The sequence below is a fragment of the Simochromis diagramma genome, unplaced genomic scaffold (assembly GCF_900408965.1).
Source record: "Simochromis diagramma unplaced genomic scaffold, fSimDia1.1 OVJJ01000293.1, whole genome shotgun sequence".
Lineage (NCBI taxonomy): Eukaryota > Metazoa > Chordata > Actinopteri > Cichliformes > Cichlidae > Simochromis > Simochromis diagramma.
Window position 1 is genome coordinate 4,195,141 of NW_024386801.1, and position 19,170 is coordinate 4,214,310.

At 42.0% G+C, this 19,170-nt stretch overlaps 2 protein-coding genes across 3 annotated transcripts in view; both read left to right on the top strand.

Annotated features, from left to right (window-relative positions):
• b4galnt4a (beta-1,4-N-acetyl-galactosaminyl transferase 4a) overlaps window positions 1–4,132 on the top strand; it is a 142,492-nt gene extending 138,360 nt beyond the window's left edge. The window contains exons 16-20 of the mRNA XM_040025237.1: window positions 59–212; window positions 301–373; window positions 1,123–1,276; window positions 1,489–1,615; window positions 2,268–4,132. Coding sequence (XP_039881171.1) covers window positions 59–212; window positions 301–373; window positions 1,123–1,276; window positions 1,489–1,615; window positions 2,268–2,382 — 623 coding nt within the window. The 3' untranslated portion in view covers window positions 2,383–4,132. The remainder of the gene's footprint in view (window positions 1–58; window positions 213–300; window positions 374–1,122; window positions 1,277–1,488; window positions 1,616–2,267) is intronic.
• A 1,985-nt stretch (window positions 4,133–6,117) lies between these two features.
• abtb2b (ankyrin repeat and BTB (POZ) domain containing 2b) overlaps window positions 6,118–19,170 on the top strand; it is a 39,028-nt gene continuing 25,975 nt past the window's right edge. Inside the window, exons 1-2 of one of the 2 annotated variants that reach the window (XM_040025240.1) lie at window positions 6,118–6,397; window positions 6,490–7,581. In XM_040025240.1, the coding sequence (XP_039881174.1) occupies window positions 6,690–7,581 (892 nt within the window). In that variant the 5' untranslated portion in view covers window positions 6,118–6,397; window positions 6,490–6,689. Of the gene's footprint in view, window positions 7,582–19,170 lie in introns of both variants that reach the window. The other variant, XM_040025239.1, reaches the window with a different exon arrangement.

The window sequence follows — 19,170 nt, forward strand, 5'->3', positions numbered from 1 at the left end:
TACTTTCTTTGTTTTCTCAACTTGCTGTCCTTTTGCCTTTGGTATTACTGTTCTTCAGTAAAAAACCAGGCTCGCTGGGTGCAGCAGTTCATCTCTGACATGGAAAATCTTCACCGGCAGACAAAAGATGACAATTTCAGCATCATCATTGTGGATTTTGAGAGCGAAGATATGGACGTGGAGCAGGCACTTCGAGAGAGCAGTGTGCCAAGGTGTGTGCATGCGACACGAGGAGCTGTGTGCTGTGACTTTTAATATTTTGAAGGCTGCCGCGCTTTATATATATTTGTGTTTTGGCAGATATGAGTATCTTAGGAGAGAAGGCAACTTTGAGCGCTCGGCAGGACTGCAGATGGGAGTGGACACTATTGAGGTCAGTGAAACAAGCACACATAGAGAAGACGACAATATGTGAGCTGGCAGGCAAAAGCCACTCACTGAAGGTCAGACGCTTGCACAGACCACATGACCTTTACTGGCTGATGGACAGGCAGAAAGAACACTCATGCATAATGAATGCATCACAGCGAGGTTGGTCTGTCATGGACTGTGGATCTCGCCCTTATCTCCAAGCCTCCTACTGCCTTCCTTGGCTCTCTCGCACAGAGTCCAGCTGTGGCTGACAGGGAATTCCTTAGACAGATAGCCGCATATCCTCTGTCATATGTATGCCATAGCTGTCACATCCACGCCCTCTCACAGGTTATTTGTGTGCATGTGCCCTTACACCATTCTGTGGCTGTCTCTGTCTCGCACGCATGCATTACCCACCCATGGGAGAATGGAGCAGCTGGAAGTCTGGACAGACGTTGATCCGTCAGTTGACTGTCAGTGCTGTCATGGTGGGATGACACGACTGTCACTCATATCTAAATGACCTATGGGCTGTTGACGTGACGACAACCCACTCATGCCGAGCACAGACCTAAAGAGAGCTTCTGCTCTCGTTAATCCTAAAAGCCCATGTAAAAAGCGGTAAAGCGCATGTGAACATCCGCTTGTCTTGCACCAGCTTACACACACAAAAATCAGACACTTCTTTTGCCCAGTTGAAGGAAGGATTTTGATATCATTTGGATGTAGCAAACATACTTGAGCATTTCTTTGCATTTTCTCCCACAGGACAGCCACAGCATCGTATTCCTGTGTGACCTGCACATCCATTTCCCTCTCAACATCTTGGAAAGCATCAGGAAGCACTGCGTGGAGGGACGCCTTGCTTTTGCTCCCATTGTCATGAGACTCAGCTGTGGTAGTTCACCACAGGAGCCTGATGGTAACACACAAAAAATACACGTGTTACATATTAACAAAGGCTTAGTTTGAAGGGGCACTGAAACTCATTCCCCAGTTACGGTGATATATGTGATTTTTATTTTATATGTGTAGTAAATACACTTTTTGAAGTACAATCATATGTAGGCATCAGATTTTCCTGTTGCTGCACCATCAAACTGTATGACTCAGTGCTTTTCTTTTGTCTCTAAGGTTACTGGGAGGTAAACGGCTTTGGTCTGTTTGGAATTTATAAATCAGATTTTGATAAAATTGGAGGGATGAACACAGAAGAGTTCAAAGACCGCTGGGGTGGAGAGGATTGGGAACTGTTGGACAGGTAGCTCTGCAACATAAACACTCTCAAAGCATGTATGACACAGAGTGAACAAACTAGTGAACATCTAATTTAACCTCAAAAGCTGTGTAAAAGCAGTGCATGTTGTAAAAAACGTCCCTGTGTTTTGTAAAAGTTTATATTATTAGTGAAAGTGCAGCTCAGGAAGGGAAGATCACAAGAAGCTTTAAAAAGCTGAACATTTATGTTTATAGTGATCAGGAAATTATCTTTTAAATTGTAATTTTTCAATGTTAGTCCTTTAATCTGCGTTGTGGCAGAGGAAATTATAGCTGTAGCAATTTCAAAACTTGAGCTAAAGAAACCGAAGATTATTGTGTATTCATGCGGTATCAGAATAACACAATTTTCTGACTTGGAAAAAAAAAAAGACCTTACCTGACTTAAAAGAAGTAATTTAAAGCAAGGACACAGCTATCAACGTGTTGTTTAAACGCTCAAGGTAATAAAATACAGCGTACCTTCATTCTAATGTTCATGTTGTTCATGTCCAAATTCTCATTTAGAAGTACACGAACACATGAAAATCAGGGTTATCAGCTTATATGCAGGGTTATCTTTTAGTGTAGAAGTGTATTTGCAATATGATCCGAGACAAAAAATGAAACTTCTCTCTGTCTCTCTCGTTCGTTAGGGTCCTGCAGAACGGTTTGGAAGTAGAAAGACTACGCTTGAGGAACTTCTTTCACTACTACCACTCCAAGAGAGGCATGTGGAATGCCCAAAACAAAAAAACTCCCAAGGGATAGCGCAGCCTGTTGGTCAGAGGATCCTAAACCTACCTGCAGACCCACTGTGTGTGTGAGAGAGAGACCTGTCGGAGCTCGCTCACTGCCTGAATTCTGCCTTTTCGAAACAGGCTCCTTTCAGGGACTCCTCGGACCCTGTTGTGTATTTGTCTGTACGAGGAAACTGATTCCAAATTTGAAATTTGGAGGCGTGCTTTTTACGCAGACGGACCTGAGTCATCACTTTGCCTCACTGACTGAACTACTGTACAGAGAGAAGAGTTATTTTTATTCTCCTTTTCTCTGTCCTTTTTGGTGCAATGTTTTCAGACAGACTGGAAAGCAGAGAGCGTGTGTGTTTGTATGTGTGGGTATGTGTATATATAGGCGTGTGGGTGTGTTGCCATGACGGAAAGCACCCTTTTTTTTTTTTCTAACACGGAGATGTGGAGACAACCTAAGATCTTTTTGCTAACATGCTCTCACGCGGGAGCCTAATAGAATGTGTGTCAACGTGTTCATCAGGCGATTCAGACGCAGGGTTGTAGCTCAAGTAGAGGAACACTTTGTTTGATAAAGCAGTACATCAACTTCTACCTGTTAAATATCATTGACTAGAATGACTGAGGTGCTGAACTCCTCTTTGTATCTGATATTATAAACCACAGAAAGTTTTCCGTTCAGAAAAAGCCCTTTCTCAAACAGATACATCCCTTTCTGCCCCTCTTTCTCCTTCTGTATCACCTTTATTTTATTCCTTTCTTTATCCTTTTCCTTGTCATGCTAACTTGTGTGTTTGTATCTGTTTGTAATATTATTTTATAATGTCAATTTTAAAATAGAGCATTTATAATAATGCAAGCTATTGGTTATGACTTGATTTGTTTTAAGTGATGAGGGGGTTTTTCTTATTTTTTTGTTAACAAGGGACTTTTATTTATCTGGACTAAGCATGTGCTTACATTTGGCATGCTATTCCTGTTCAATGACACTGAATTTGTGAGCATTTCAGATCTACTGACAGATTTTTTTGTTTGCAAACTTCATTTCTCGTATTAAAATCCCACAGAGACGGGGAATGCTTGGCTGTCGAAAATATAGATACTCTTCTGTTTGAGCTTGTTTTAAGCGCTAACAGAAGGGAGACCAGTTCATGTGTGGGACACGGTGGTGCAAGGCATGGCTGTTTCACAAATGTGTGCCTTTATCAGGGTTTGGCTGCAGGCAGTTTTTAAGCTACTTTAATGACTGACGAGGGCCGAGACAAGCAGAAATACAACGGTATTTATCAGCAGGCTGTAAAGTCAGTGTAAATTCAGATATACTGTAAAAAGAGGAAAATAATATTCTCTTTAAAGGATCATAGAAGTGTCACTGTTTATTGTATTATCTCAAAAGAAAGGACAGGTTTGATTGAGGTTTTAGTGATACGAAGTGTTCACTGGTGAGATAGAAGGAGAATCGTTAAGAATGACTACTGAGTGGGAACAGAGGGTGTGATAAAGAGTCACTGGCAGCTGCAGTCCAGTAGGACCCCACCTGCTCCCATTATTTTGGCTGGAGGCCGGGCTCCTAATGCCTTCTGTTTATGCAACATGGCACTTATATTGAGGAAGAGTGGCTGGAGGGCTCTTGGCTGGACATGTATATGGATGAACACTAACGATCTGTTATTGACTATATGATTGTCAAAATGCCCTCTAGACCTTTTTTGCCTCTACAGAAAAAAAGGTCTACACTGTACATCATTTTGCATTCACATGGGACTATTTAAAATAAAGGAAACACATTAATATAAGAATATATATATATATATATAGATATATATATATATGAAACATTTACAAAATGAAAAATAAGTATACATTCCGAGGTAATTTCTGTGAAATTGTTTTGTAGAGAAAAGGTTTTAAGAATGTATTGTACTTTTATTTTCATTTGTTGTTTGTTTGTTTGTTTTTTGTTTTTGCAAATAAACTTTTATCCTTACATCTGGATAATATTTTAGTTTTTTTGTTGTGCGTTTATTTATGTTTTTGGAACCCTGGTCTCAATACAGAAAAAGTGACACAAAAGTAAAATAAAAATGTTATTTGTTTTTCTGACCACACGGTGGTGCTCGTCCCACACGGGCCGTGAAGTGGTAAAATGGAGACATGGAAATAACATTGCTCAACATATTTTGAGCAGAGGTAGGGTGATTCATTGCCAGAGAAATAAAGCTTACTACAGCTGACTTTTCCAGTTTTCAATTATTTCACGATTTTTTTTTTTTTTTAATGAACATCTATTTGTCAATATAAAGGATAAATAACATTTTCCCATTGCTATATTTTCTGTAAACTATAGTGTTCGAAGGATTTGCAAATTATAGCTTTTTGTTATTATTTATATGCTACACATTTGTTTTTGGGAAATCTACATGAACAAAACAGCCAGAGTATTACACATGAATTTGTCCGGGAAACACTACTTTCAATACGCTACGATGACGTCAGTCAGGTGACGAAGCTTCCTCCGAGTAAAAATGGTTTCTAATACGTCCAGAGAACTCATTGTGCATTGATCACATATCACACTGTGATCACATATGAGTGATATGTGAGAAGTGAAACATCATGACGCTAACATTAAAAAACTTCCCAGCAGAACTGACATTTAATCATTGACACGGTTGTGGCTTTCCTCTCTAGACCATGAGGTAAGCGCTGTCCACACCACAGCTAAACAAGGTCTGGATGAGGCAAGCGCTGACCCCTTGTGATCTCCTCTCCCATGTCCCGTGTGTCTTCTGCTCTGACTAACAGCAAGAAATTGGGGAGTTTACATGTACTTTACTTTTTTCAGTTTCTATGACTGACTAATACAGACAGCATGATACGAGTGCATGTACATATCAGGACTGGGTTTTTCCACTTCAAGCACACAGACGATATGTCATGTAACATGTGGGTCTGTATATACAAGATAACATTTATTGCAGCCACTGTTGCGGTCCAGCAGGTACGTAGAGTGAGTCTTGTGCTTTAAACCCCTTATGTGTAATCGAGACACACCCTGCCTATGTGAGCGCAGACTAATGAGAAGCAGGTAGTAACAGGCCTATTTTTTATTAGTTCTGCTGAACTGGTGCTGAATGAGCAGAATGTACAGTGCACTACTAGTTAACCACTACAAAATCTCTCATTATTCGAGCTGTTGCAGTATTTCTGCCTTCCTTCCTGTTCTAAATAAGCTTAAAATGCAGTTTTCGGTGAAAACCCTAAACCTTGTACAGTCAAAAGTAAACTTTACTCCACCTCATATGGTATAAGTCTTACAGCATTACTAGGCGCTCAGAGTATCTGTTACACTTATAGTGCAGTTGACTAATATGCAGTGAACAAGCCATGTACTTCTGAGTGAACGTGAGGAACTAACTAGGGACTGGATGATGTGCCATGTATCTGTTACTGTTACAATAAATAGTATTTAATAATTTAATCATATTTAATAGTATTTTTGAGCTCTCGATTTGACAAAATAATATATTTCTAAAATAATGTTCTCACAAAATATCTGAAACATTGTGTGATATTTGGATAATGGGCAAATGCAGTAGTAGGTCATACACGTCAGTGTTACGGTATCCCTCTTTCAGGGGAAATTAAGTTTACTTTTGTTTTCCAACTTAGGAGAGCTTTTAAGTGTGCTCTGATTGGCTGACGTGAGAGTCGGGCGTCTTCTGATTGGTGTTTGAGCTGCTTCCGCGTTGTCATTCAGCAGCAGTCCCTCCTCACGCACATCTGCAGCCGAGTCTCTCCGGTACACTGTACGTGACGACGAGCTGTGAGAGGAGAGCAGAGATATATATTCGAACTTTTCCACAATTATCTGCGCAAAAAAGAAAGACTTTCTGTCTGTTGAGCGGCTACATGGAGCTATTTTATAAGTAAACTCGACTCTGGCTGTATTGAAATCGCGGAAGGACTGTTTTCATCTCTTAAAAGACAGGTTACCGGAGGAAAGTTTAAATCCCGGTGAGATCAGGGGGAAGGTGAGCCGGGTGCGACTTGAATCATCCTGGCTGTCCTTTTTGTAAATGAAATAGAGAGAGTTTTGATTCAGTCTGCTCTTTCTAACAACCAGGACTTTGTCTGCTGAAGGAGTTGTAGTATTTCGCCGTCCCACGCTGAACTCCACAGCATGTCTGACAAGTGTTGCGCTGTGTAACCAGTTCGTCCAGCTCGCCGAGGAGTTTCGTCAGCTGCTTCTCTGACTTTGCAGGTAAGCCGCTGAGGAGGTTCGCCTCTCTTCCAGAAGGTCTCTGTGAAGGCCGTTGGACGACAATGGCTGGCTTGAGCAATGCCCACATGAAAACCCTGGAGGACCTAACTCTGGACTCGGGCTACGGGGCGGGGGACTCTTGCAAATCCCTCAGCCTGTCCTCCTCAAAGTCAAACTCCCAGGCATTCATGACGGCCCCTCACCGGGGGAACTGGTGGTACTACTCGGGCTCCATGAATAGCAGGAACAACAGCTGGGACACGGTCAACACTGTCCTTCCAGAAGACCCAGAGGACATCTTCTCCAAGTGTCCACGCTTACCTGAACTGGAAGAGTTTCCATGGACTGAGGAGGAGGTGGCCAAAATACTGCGTAAAGTGGCCGAGAGTGGGAGCATGAAATGGGGGACTACACCTGTGTTCTCACCGGAGGCTGTGAGGCGGCTGTCCACCCTTCTCCGCAGGGCTCTGATCCGCATTTCCAGAGAGGCTCAGCGTCTCAGCGTCATGCACTGCCGCTGCACACGCTTCGAAGTGCAGAGTGCCATGAAGTTGGTGCTCAGCTGGGCCCTCGCCGACTACTGCGTCTCTGCTACAGTTAAGGCCATCTCCTTGTACAGCATGAGTGCCGGTGAACTATTGAGGAAAGGCAAGTCCGCCCGCTGCGGCCTCTCCTTCTCTGTGGGACGCTTCTTCCGCTGGATGGTGGACACCCGCATCTCCGTGCGCATCCACGAGTATGCGGCCATATGCCTAACTGCATGCATGGAAGCTTTGGTGGAGGAGATAGGTGCCCGGGTGCTGATGGCCGAGAGGGGTCATTCAGGGCCTGATTTGGGGTCAGGGTGCGTCACGGTGAGTGCAGAGGCCATGGAGGGGGTGGTCAACAATGACGCCGAGCTGTGGGGAGTCCTGCAACACTATGAGCACCTCATCTGCGGGAAGAACGCTAATGGTAAATATAAATGATGTATATAAAAGTGCATTTAAGTTAACACAGTGCATAGCATAGAGTGAGGACCTTCAGTGAATGTTTTGTTGCATACTATTTTTTTTGTATCACATATTGGTCTTCCTGAGTGTTGATCACAACTTTCCATTCCCTCCGAGTCCTGGTGCTGGTGCTGATTACAACAGCAGCTTTTAGTGTGTGAGAATTTGATGTATTTGTTGCCAATTTGACTTGTCAGAGTAAGAAAATTGCCTCTAATGTGGGCAAAGAAGGCATTTTCTGTTCAACCAAAGTCACAAAACAACAAATTGCTGAGAAAAAAGACTCAACCAGCGAGATTGAGTCCTCACATGTCACTCTGGTGTTCTACTGTTGTGGTTTGGAGTGCAGAGAGCCTTCAGAGTCTAGGCAGGAGGCTTGTCTGTTGACATAGCTCTCTGTATGCGCTGACTTCACCTCTCAGCCTCTCGCTGTGTTGGCCACACTCCTTTAAAATCCTCCCTTTCTTCCATTTCCTCATCCTGTGCTCCTGGTAGACAGATCTCTTTCACCCACCACCATCCCTGCATACTGTATCTTACATCTCTCCCTCCTCTCTCCTCCAGCTACAGCTGTGCATCCTGCTCCCTGCCTATTTGTTTCCTCCACCCTCACATCCCTTCTGAATCAAGTCTCTTTCTCCGCCTTCTCTGTTGATCCCTAGTACACTCACAGTGCTCTTTCCATGACTGTTTTGGCAGCCCAGTGTTGAATTGATGCATGAGCTTGTGTTGGGACAGTGTAACCAGCCTTTGTTTGTGGCCCACTACCAGCTCCCTGGAGCAGAGCTATTTTACTGCAGCACAATGGCCTTTTGTTGTGTGATCGTGCAGCTTAGTCAAACACAGAGGGAGTCAAAGCAAATGCTGAGGATGCATACACGCACCAAGGAACAATATACACAACTCGGAGAGAGAGAGAAAGAAAAAATAACTATAGATAGTTAATATTAAATACAATTATGAAGCACACTTGCACAATTATGTGCAAGTGTGCCGTGCATGTGGAGAAGACGCTAATGTAACACGGCCAACTTTTGATCTGAGATCAATGTGCTCATAATAGATAGTACTTTCCCACATGCATGCACTCACATATTAACTGCTACCTTCCATTTCAAAGTCTGTACAGCTTCCAGTGGCTTCATCATTATATCTGCTCCATTTAAGCCTGCAAGTGCTATAAACAGAACATTGCTGTACACTAGACAGGCCAGTTGTTTGGTTTTACGTTTGAATTGGGGTGCTATTTCATAAAAAAGTTAAAAAGCAGCTTTTCTCACATTACTTCACCAGATGTCTTTAGCTTAGGTTTGGCCTATTTTGGTGAGTTTAGTCACTGGTCTTGAGAAAGACCATCGTGTGATGTGTGTGTGTGCATATAATAACAACAGACTATTATTCTGACCACCATAGCTTTTTATAGGGCTAAATCTGGGATATGGAAGCCACATACCCCTCTACCATCTTTCCACCTGACACCCTACACCCTAAACGGCAACCTCCTACTGCTGAGCAACATCCCCTCTTTTGCCTACCACCCAAACAAAGAACAAATATCCATTTCCTTCTTACAAACCAGTATGGGAGGGTAGATTATTGATCATATAGAATGCATGGCACATTCTATTAAAACTCCTCCCTCTCACTTGATCTCACTTCATCTTTCTGCCTCTTTCTCAGAGGCTGACCCACATCTGGAACTCTTTAAGTTAGAAATGACTTGTACGGCTCCAATAACAAAACTGAAAACTCCCTCCCTCCCTCCTTTCCTCTTGCCCTCTCATGCTTAGTCTAACTTTTGGCTCTCTCTCTCCCTCTTTCTCCCTTTTTTTTTTGCCATTGCGTTCACATCCACATCCACATCCACTTCATCTTTATCTGTTTATTTCTTCTGGTCTACAGGGAGTGCATTAGAGAAACCCAGTTGTGATGTGCCAGGATCTTATTCATTACACTTGCAGACTCACCCGAGCACATTGACATGCACACAGACCCTGAAACCAATTTAGTCTTCTTTGCTTGCATATAAATGGATCTACAGCACTGGTTGAACGCTATACACAATGTGACTATACAGAAGAATCCATTTGTCATTTATTTCTCCTCACAAGGAAATGGCGTGAGCGAGCACTTCCTGGTATAATTTGTATTGACAGTACAGTGGAGCATGTTAAAGTGCAGAGTAGTAGCTTTACTAATGGACAGTAGAAGTGGCTATGAAATCATTGATCGTTATGTCTAGCACACAGATATGTGTTAAGCTTTGGTCTGGCTAATAGGACAATTTCCAAGTGAGCACCATTCAAGTGTTTGGAGGACTTTTTTCCCGCTTTTCTCGGACTTTATAGTTGTTTGCTCAAGGGGCTTGTAACAGCAGTCCAGTAGTTAGATTTGCAAACAGTTGACTAGAGGGTCATTTATTTTGGGGACATGACTTTAAATTCAATCACCAGCCCCATTCACACTTTGCACTGGGCAGTAGTTTGATATTTGGGTTGCTGTTCTAAAACTTGAATGTGAATACTTGTATAGTCTGAAGCAGGGGCTCAGTGAAAGAGAGCGTTCATGCTCAAACTATCATACATGGATAGATAAACTTAGTCCAGTACTAACAACATTTTTTTCTTCTCTCTTCTTTCTTTAAATCCATGAAGATAGTAAAAAGACTGCTAGTATTGGGTTTGGGGTGTACTGTCAGAGCATATGATTTGCTACTCAGTGTTTCCCTAAATATGTATTTAGCCCATAAAGAGGCGTGGGAACAGTGGGCAGAGAGATGCAGGGAGAGGAGCCCAGTGCTGTGGTCACACAGATGGAGAAACCAGCACTCTGAAAATACATTCCCCTGTTGCACAAATCTGGTGAGGATCAAACTGAGTTTTGGGAGAAAAAAACCTAAAAATGTTAATAATATTAAGGGCTCGCAAGAGTGTTGAGTATGTTGGAGACGAGCATTAACAACAAACCCGTTTTCCTAAATATCCACACGGATTAATTTAGGTGACCCGTTTGAAAACTGCCGGCAGACATTTGTTTGAAGGGCCAACAAAACTAAGTGTTAAAGCTTTAGTAGATGGGGTTAATGCTTCACTAAACTCTCGTGCTTTTGTGTTAAAGCTTTATTTGTGACTGCATGTACCAGGCTGCATTCACACTAATGGTCAATGTCACTGATTGCAGTGGTTGCTTGTGTTGTCCCAGCTGTAAAAACAGTAACCCTTTACAGTGCTGTGTTTCACTGTACTTAAATGTGGTTTCTTATACTTGGCTTTGCGGATACTGACCCTTGTTGGCAAACCATGAGTGATGCTTTCACAGATATGACGGCACGAATGGTTTGTCTGACTAGTAAAAAGCCAATAGCACCGAACCAGGAAACTATCCCTGACTTCCTATCCTCTCATTCAGGTGATTGTGTCTGTTAAATTAATGAAAATAAAGTCAAACAATAATCTTGGAGTTCATATTGTGAACCACCTCAGGTATGACTCCTGTCTCTTTTAATAAAACTGTATTAACATTATTTTGCCTTCTGGCAATGTACCTCCTATCATATTACAGCAGCATGAGTCACGTTTTTTCTTAACACTGTTTACAGTAAATCACTGAAGGGAGTGGAACCAAAGAGATGGGCATGGCAGATATTCATGGGAAAGAGGTCAAGTGACATACAAATAGTGATTGCAAAGTTGAAAGCAGTTGTTCCTTTGTGTCTAGAGATTCAGAGTTCTAATCTCAATATTGGAAATCGGTATTCTGTCAGCAAACTGGGGAAGTTATATGTTTATAAAACTTCTTTGACCTGTTTACACTGAAAAATGTGCAACGGGAGAGTCACATTCCTCTGTCCATAGGGCTGGGATTACAGCTCGGGAAGCTAATGAGGGAAGCAGGATGACAGGCTGGCAAATGGTTGCAATCTTTAACCAGGCATCTTGGAGCATTGCCTGAATGTCAGCAATATCTAAGAGGAATAACAGTGCATTGCATCATCTCAGTGTAAGGGCTGACACGAGCTTTATTTATACTCCTGCCCGCGTCTCTGCAGTGTTTGCGTGAGACCATTTATACTTTGGTGTTTAAGTGTAAACGCTTCATCACTGAATGGTAAACAGTTAAAACAGTGTGACTCATTTGCCTAACCCGAGAGTGTGACACTGTAGGCAGAGCTCAGCTTAGAAATCATGTTCACATGGATGTTACATTGACACAAAGCACCACCTAACTTGATATCTTTAGAGATCATTGACAACACAATGGTATTCCCTGATACTAGTGGTCTATTTCAGCAGAAGAATGCACTTTACCACTTTTTTGTTTGTTTGTTTTGTGTTCAGTGTAGATTTGCATGTCATCAGAAAGCCACTGTTGATGTACATCTATGATTGGATGTGAGCCAGAAGGTCACCAATTTCTGAAACCTTTAAGGAGGTTAAACTACAGTAGCCTTTCTGTGCTTATGTTTCTTTTGCTTTTTTTTTGTCAGATCTGCCCAATCAAATGGCTATAAAGGACCTAACCTAATAACACAACCAATTCATTCTAGCTGAAGTACAAGAGAAAAAATATCTCTATACACAGATGCACACAAACTCTTTATTCATATTTCATTCAGTCCTTTATTTGGTTGTTTCTGGGCCAGTGCAGATCAGTTCCGCCTTGCCTTTAAACATTCATTCCATTCACAGATATCCCAAAGAGTAAACTCTGAATAACTCCCTAAGTCTGTGTCAAACCACAAACCCCTACTAAAATAATCAGCTTTCCTGCTTCTTACTCTGAAAAAATCAGTGCCAGGCATCATGGTTGTAATTGCTAATAGGCATTAGCTGGAATGCACCCTTTCGGCAGCTTGTATCCCCCAGCAAAACTAAAGCCAGCCATTGTAGTCAATGTAGAACCATTTTGTGGGTGATTGGGTTGTAATGTTTTAATTACACACAAATAGATCAGATGGGAGGACTGCATGGAGAAAGATCGGGAAGCGTGCAGTTTAAGAGGAAACACATTTTTGTGAGCAGGGATTGGATTTAATTACTCTGTGCTGCGTTCTCTGGTGAAATCTGTTGGAGTCGACTTGATATAGCCAGGTAGATTCAAGCCAAATGTCTGCAGCTGAGGAAGAGTTAGAGTCTGTGTGGAGGATTGCTCCAGTGTGTACATGCAGCCTGGGAGCCAAAGTAAAGGCTGTGATCACTCCAGCCAGTGCTGAATGAGGGCACAGCTTCTTTTGGATGTTCTTCAGCCGAGCTTGGAAAGTATTTTTTTTCTTCTTCTTTCCTTTAAAGTCTAAACTGTTGTTTTTGTAAACAAGCTGAAAGAGGGAGCTTTTTGTGACTCTGTCAGTGACCTCTTTGTCCACCAGAGTCAGAGAAGCAGTGTGTGGAGACTGCAGATCTCAGATATATTGCACTGGAAAAGCAAACACAGTCGCTGGTAGCCTCACCGTTGTGCACACAGATTTATCCCCTCGAGATAGTCACACTTGAGTTCATACTGATATTCATTTACATATGCACATACACTACTGTACACATGAGCATTTGCAAATTTACACAAGTAGAGTATTTCACCTTAGTCCTTCGGGATCCAAATACACTATTTATTGTAGTTTGTTGTCTTTGTATTACTATTCCCATAAGTGTAGTTAACAGTACAAAAAAGACGAACAAAATTGCACAAGTACGCTAGCTTAATAGTTGCCATTGCATGGCTAGAACAAGCTGTTATACACTACATACCAGCTTCTTCCTCACTGGGACAAACCAAGGCCCAACTCGCAGTACATCACTCGCAGGTTGAGCATTGGTTCATAGTTTGCATTAACGATGGGAGTAGTTTCTCTAACTCCCTGAACAGCGAGCCAATTTTCCAGAGGGAGAAGTTGGATAGAGAGAATAGGATGGAAGCAATGGAAAATAAAAAGCAAGCACAATGCAAGAACAGCATTTATGACAAGCTTTTTGGTAAGTGTGTCAGGCTCAGTGAGCACAGTGCCCATTTTGACAGGTTAAAGGAGTTGTGTGCATACATGCCAGAAGTAGGTCATTGCAGCCTTTGAAATTTCTTGCGCTTGTCTCTGCTTTGATGTCGTGCACTCTCATCCATTTCTGCCTCTAGTCCGATTCTGATGGTATCTGTGCTTTTAAGAGGGACTGCAGTGTGCATACTGGGACTGTGTGCAGTCCTGAGTTAGTCTTATCTGTCAACATGGTTGATTAAGGGCTGACAGAGTGACAGCTAACAAAGGCATTAAAACACAGTGATGAGTGGAGACTGTCTACTTCTGTTTCACCGAATTCAAGAAGATGCAGTTATCTGAATGCCCAAAGAGGAGTTTTGCTTTTTAAAATTTTCTCAAAATGCCCGTGACCAGTGACAGAAATGGATGCAGAGTATGGCTGTTGGTTATCATTGCCATCGTAAGTAAGGGTACTACTTGTTTAGTCTTCCCTTCCCTGAACTGTCTAATCTTTCTTCACCAGACACTGGAATGTGTTTGTTTGCATGTCGAGCCTGCAGCTTCATCAACAACAACACGTATATAAACTCTGAGGCTCAGCAGATTTTGCCGACATCGCAGGATATATCAACCCTTTCCCAAGTTGTGCTGATTTGCAGACTTCTTTGGCTTCATCTGAAATGTTTCTTTTGGTATGGCCTATCAAATCTGGTTATTTATTTATTTATTTGACCTCTGTAACAGCATATCAGGTAGTCATATTCCAGTCTTTTCTGGCACATTTATGTTATTTTTCTCTATCCAATCCTACTGCTGTATATCTTCTCTCTTTCTTTTCTTTTTTTTTTTTGCATCTGAAACCTTCTAACCAGCAGTGGCATCTTCTAAAAACATCACCTGTTGGGGCATGGTCATCCACATGGATATGTGGTGATTAAAAGAGCCACCGCAGCACACAGCATATTTAGACCAAAAACCATGTACAGTTAGGTTTCCTGGAATTCCCTTGTGGTTAGTGCAGGGAAGGAGCCATATGGAGTACACATGTGGGCACAGGAAAGCAGACTCTGTCAAGACAGGACACCCTCTGCTCCAGACTTAAGCCTCTTTCTGTCGATAAGATCTGTACAGCACATCCACCACATGTGTACTCCTTCCTGAAACTGAAATAAACAGATCAAATCTCATAGGTAACCAAAAGAGGATGTCTACTATTAGGAAAAGCCAACAATGAAATGAATTTGATGAAATAAAAGTATGACTTTAAGAATATCTGACATACACTTTGATTTAAGAGGTATGTTTTTGGACATGAAAGGTTAGATTAACGCTGAGGACAGAGTTTGTGGGGACATCATCAGATTATCCTAGTTCCCAAGTTCCAGACTTTAAAGACTCCTAGTTATACATAATCACCATGCATTTCCTTTGAAAATGTTAGCCATTATACATAGGTCATAGGTTTTGTTTCTGTTGTGTTTATAGGGCTTAAATGCTATTGCTGTTGCACTAAGAAAATTCTGACCTAACACTCTGTTTGTGTTACTATGTGTCTGCACTGGATTTGTCCCTTGGGCACGATCCCGCTTATTTGGGCTACATCTGTATTTAACTGTGTACATATGTGGGCCCATGTCCATGGAAGTGTGTGTTTGACTGGATGTGTTCTGCGAATTGATGGCCTCTGTGTTTTTAACCACATCTGCTCTCTCTGTTTCTGTGTTGTGTTGGCCATCTGTGTGTCACTGCTGGGTCACAGACAGTGCTGGACACCAGCACTATTTCCTCTCCAGGACTGATATAATCTGAGCTGTGGAGGGGAAAGCGTGTTATGTGGTAGGAATTTTATACCAGTGAAAGGAGGCTTTGTTGAACGTGTTCAGAGAAATGTAACCTTAAAAAAAAATCTAATAGTTAAGGGCTTAAGAAAAAGGGTGGACAGTGATCCAGTTTTATTTATTTTTTTATTGTTGTTGTTTTTTCATTATTTCATTGGCATTGATTAATTCTGCAGTCTAGCTTGCATTCTCTCTGAATGTGAATTGGTCTATTAGTATCTTCAGTGATCTGAAGTGAGTTTGTATTGCTTTTGTCTATGCATGGAGAGGCTGTAGAGGAAGTGAGTCAGACAGGAGTTAAACAGAGCACGAGTTAAACTAAAATACTCAATATTTTCCCCTCTTTTAGACTTCTAGGAGCAAATTACAGCCTCAGAAAACAGCCTCAATGCCAACACATTCATCAGCTCATCAAACCTAATTTGGTTTAACTCTCCATGAGCCCAATGGGATTTTTAAACGTGTTAGGATTAGACATTTCTTCCACCAGCGTGGCCTGTAAATACAAGTGTGACTAATTATAGCCCATTCTTATTTCCACATGCTTTGCATTAGATATTAGACCACGCACCGCATATAGCCTTGTGGCGCTTCTGTTAATAAGTCTTATAAAGGAATTCTCAAAAGCTCATTCACAAATAAGTTAAAATCTAAAACCTACCCAGTTAACAGAGGTGAAAAATAAGGTTGTGGAGCTGGTCAACATGACTTTCCATTAGACAAATGCCCGAGCAATTACATACTTGTCTATAGCCTGGCAGGAAATGCCTCCACCACAGAAGGAGCCTTTCAGTACTCCAGTCAGGTGCTAAGAAAGGGTGTGTCTGTCTGCATGATGGAGATGCAGGGGGCATATGTGTTGCGAGTTTAAGGCTTGCAGTGGGGAGGGAGTCAGCCTGAGGGTTAGCAAGTCATAAATATTGCAACGCCAACACCCAGCCAGTTAGCCGAGCCCCAGCCAAAAAGAACAGCTTTTACTCTTTCAGGTGGTGCCATGCAAACATTTCAACATAACTGCCTTAATTTGTTTTGCTGAAAGGCTTTGTTTTGACATGAGGTCTGCAGGCAGGCTCCACAGTCCAGGCAGTCTGATGTCAGGGGAACGAGGGAGAATGTACATACGACAGCAGCCTGAGAGGAAAGCCCAAATGTGGAGACTGAGGAAGGAGAAGTCTTGGTGCTTCTCTGGCTCTGATAACATTGTGGCTCTATCTTGCTGTCTGAATATACAAAGATAACTCAAACAGAACACGCTTGCACACTAAGACAAAAAAATCAAAAACACCAGAGATATAAGCACAGTCTGATAAGTAGCAAATGGGCAGACACAGATAGAAAGGAACCCTACACTATCAGCATGGAGCGGGTTTATTTGTTTTCTGAATGGAGTTGTGATAGCAAGTACTTCTTAACCTCATTGGGATCTCTATGTGATATCTGTTGCTTTTCAGGAAAGGAAAGTGGAAAAGAAAACACACATTCTTTACATCCATCATATCTGAATGGATAGCTATAATCTCCAGCGCCATGCTGGGAAAGAACAACTTGATTTAAGCTTCTGCTTGCCCTGACCCCTGGAAGCTTCCCAAAGGCTCCATCTTTCTCTCCTTCCATGCCGCCCCCCCCGATAAGAATAAAGAGAGGGCTCTTTATTCTTATCAGTCACACTTGCTACTCTGCGTTACTGCGAGAGTCTTCATCATCTAATTACAAGGAAACCAGTGACATAGTGTTTTGTATGTGTGAGACAGTGATTGAATGATAGATTTGTATTGGGCTTTGATTTCGGTACAATTTGCCAGCAGACAGGAAGAGAGAAAGGTTATGAATGTGTGTTTTAAAATAATTTAACATGTCCATACTGAGGAATAAATTATGGACTTACTCAAAAGTAGTGAATTGCACAGTGAGAAAAGCAGGCCTGAGGGACAAGCACAGAGGGGAAAAAACACAGCTGAACCTGCCTAGTGGTTCTTGGCTCTTGTGGACTGCTGCTCTGTAGCCCATAATTACCCTCTGGCCAACTTGTGTTAGTAGCTACAGAGTAGTGAGGTCAGCAGTTAGCTGACAGGTCAAGTGCTATTCATGCCCTTGCTCATACACTGCATGCAACTTTCCATTTAACACTCTCTGGCTTTTTTTCTGTGGTTGTCTTTGTTATGTATGAGTTCATTTGCATTTCTGCAAGATGATTTGTGTGTCACCACAGTGTAAAACCAAAATCAAGGAATCACTCCTCCTCGTCTTCTACCTTCCAAACCCTTTTCCTCCCTGTTTTGCCTTCTTTTTCTTTCTTTTCTCATCTCTAGTTCTGTCTTGCCAATTACCCCTGGCCAAAGGTCAGCCAGAGACTTCCCATGCAAATCTGTATCGCACACTCCTGCAGACTCCTGCTACCCAGAGAGGATGACTGGGGAAAGCATAATTATGTTCACATGAAAACGCACCCAAGAGGTCTTATTTTGAATATATTTAGCGATCTCTGGGTATCATATTGTATACATCTTGACTGCTAGGTTAACCCTGGCTTTCAGCAGTGGACCAGAAAAATCTTTCTTTTTTTTTATATATACAAATATATATCACTGTCTTTATGTAGAATTCCTTCTGTGCACTAGATCTCATCATTAGTATCTTATGTTCTGTTTTCTTCATGTTTCTTTCAAGTGGTTGAAGGTAAAAATGTTTCTTGTTATCACTCTCCTGTTTCTGAACGCCCTTCTGAGATTGCATGGGGGCTGAAATTGGAGCCTGGGAATTGTTCAAGGGTAAGGAAACACTGTGTGTGTGTGTGTGTGTGTGTGTGTGTGTGTGTGTGTGTGTGTGTGTGTGTGTGTGTTAAACCTATGAGGTTAGGTATTCCAAGACCCAACTCTGAACACTTGGCAAGCAGTTGAATGAAATATCCCATGAACCTTTCCTTCTGTCTGTCTAGCCATATGTGGTTCTGGGGTTTCCCGTGTGGGCAAAGCAAGCATTATTGTTTGTCTTGGAATGGGACAGGAAGTGCAAGAACTAAAAGTTAGAGAGAGTTTTAAAAACTGTTGAATTATGGGGCAGAAAATAGAGATTTTGCCCAGTGAAAGCCTGTCAAGAAAGAATTGCAAGGGATGGTGAATAAAGATGGCGAGACCCGTGCATATGCTCAGCTGTCATCATCACACACAGTCAGACTATAGCAGCATATAGAACAGGAGAATGAAAATAGGTTGTTCATTTGTATTAGATCTGTGTATGTGTGCACGCAATAACAGTCCTCTCCCCAAATTTGTTACACATAAACATTCCTCTACAAGACTCACACACCCACGCACACCACCCTGTTTAAAGCGTCTCTGGCTGTTGGGCAGTTATTTTTCTTTGGGAAGGGTAGAGGGGTGTGTGTGTTTTATTGTGTGTGGTCAGGATGTGGCTAGCACCTCTCAATAGTCATGATTTACTAACAATACCCATGGTGGTTTGAGCCCAACACTCAGCACATATTACAGGTCTGAGTGGGTTTACTGTACAGCAATTTGGAAACTTTTCTCCACTCGCTATACCCTCTTATTTTGTTAAGATTGCGAATATGTTTCAAGCAGTGTCAGTCACAATGATTTATCATTTGTTTCCTGCCAGGTTATATTAATTTCTGTAAAGGATACAGTTGGTAATATAAAATTCACATGTGTGCCAGGGTGTGAGTTTTTGCGTGTTTGTGTTAGGAAGGGCTAACAGACTGTCAGTTATTATTTAGCCATTGTGGCTTTGG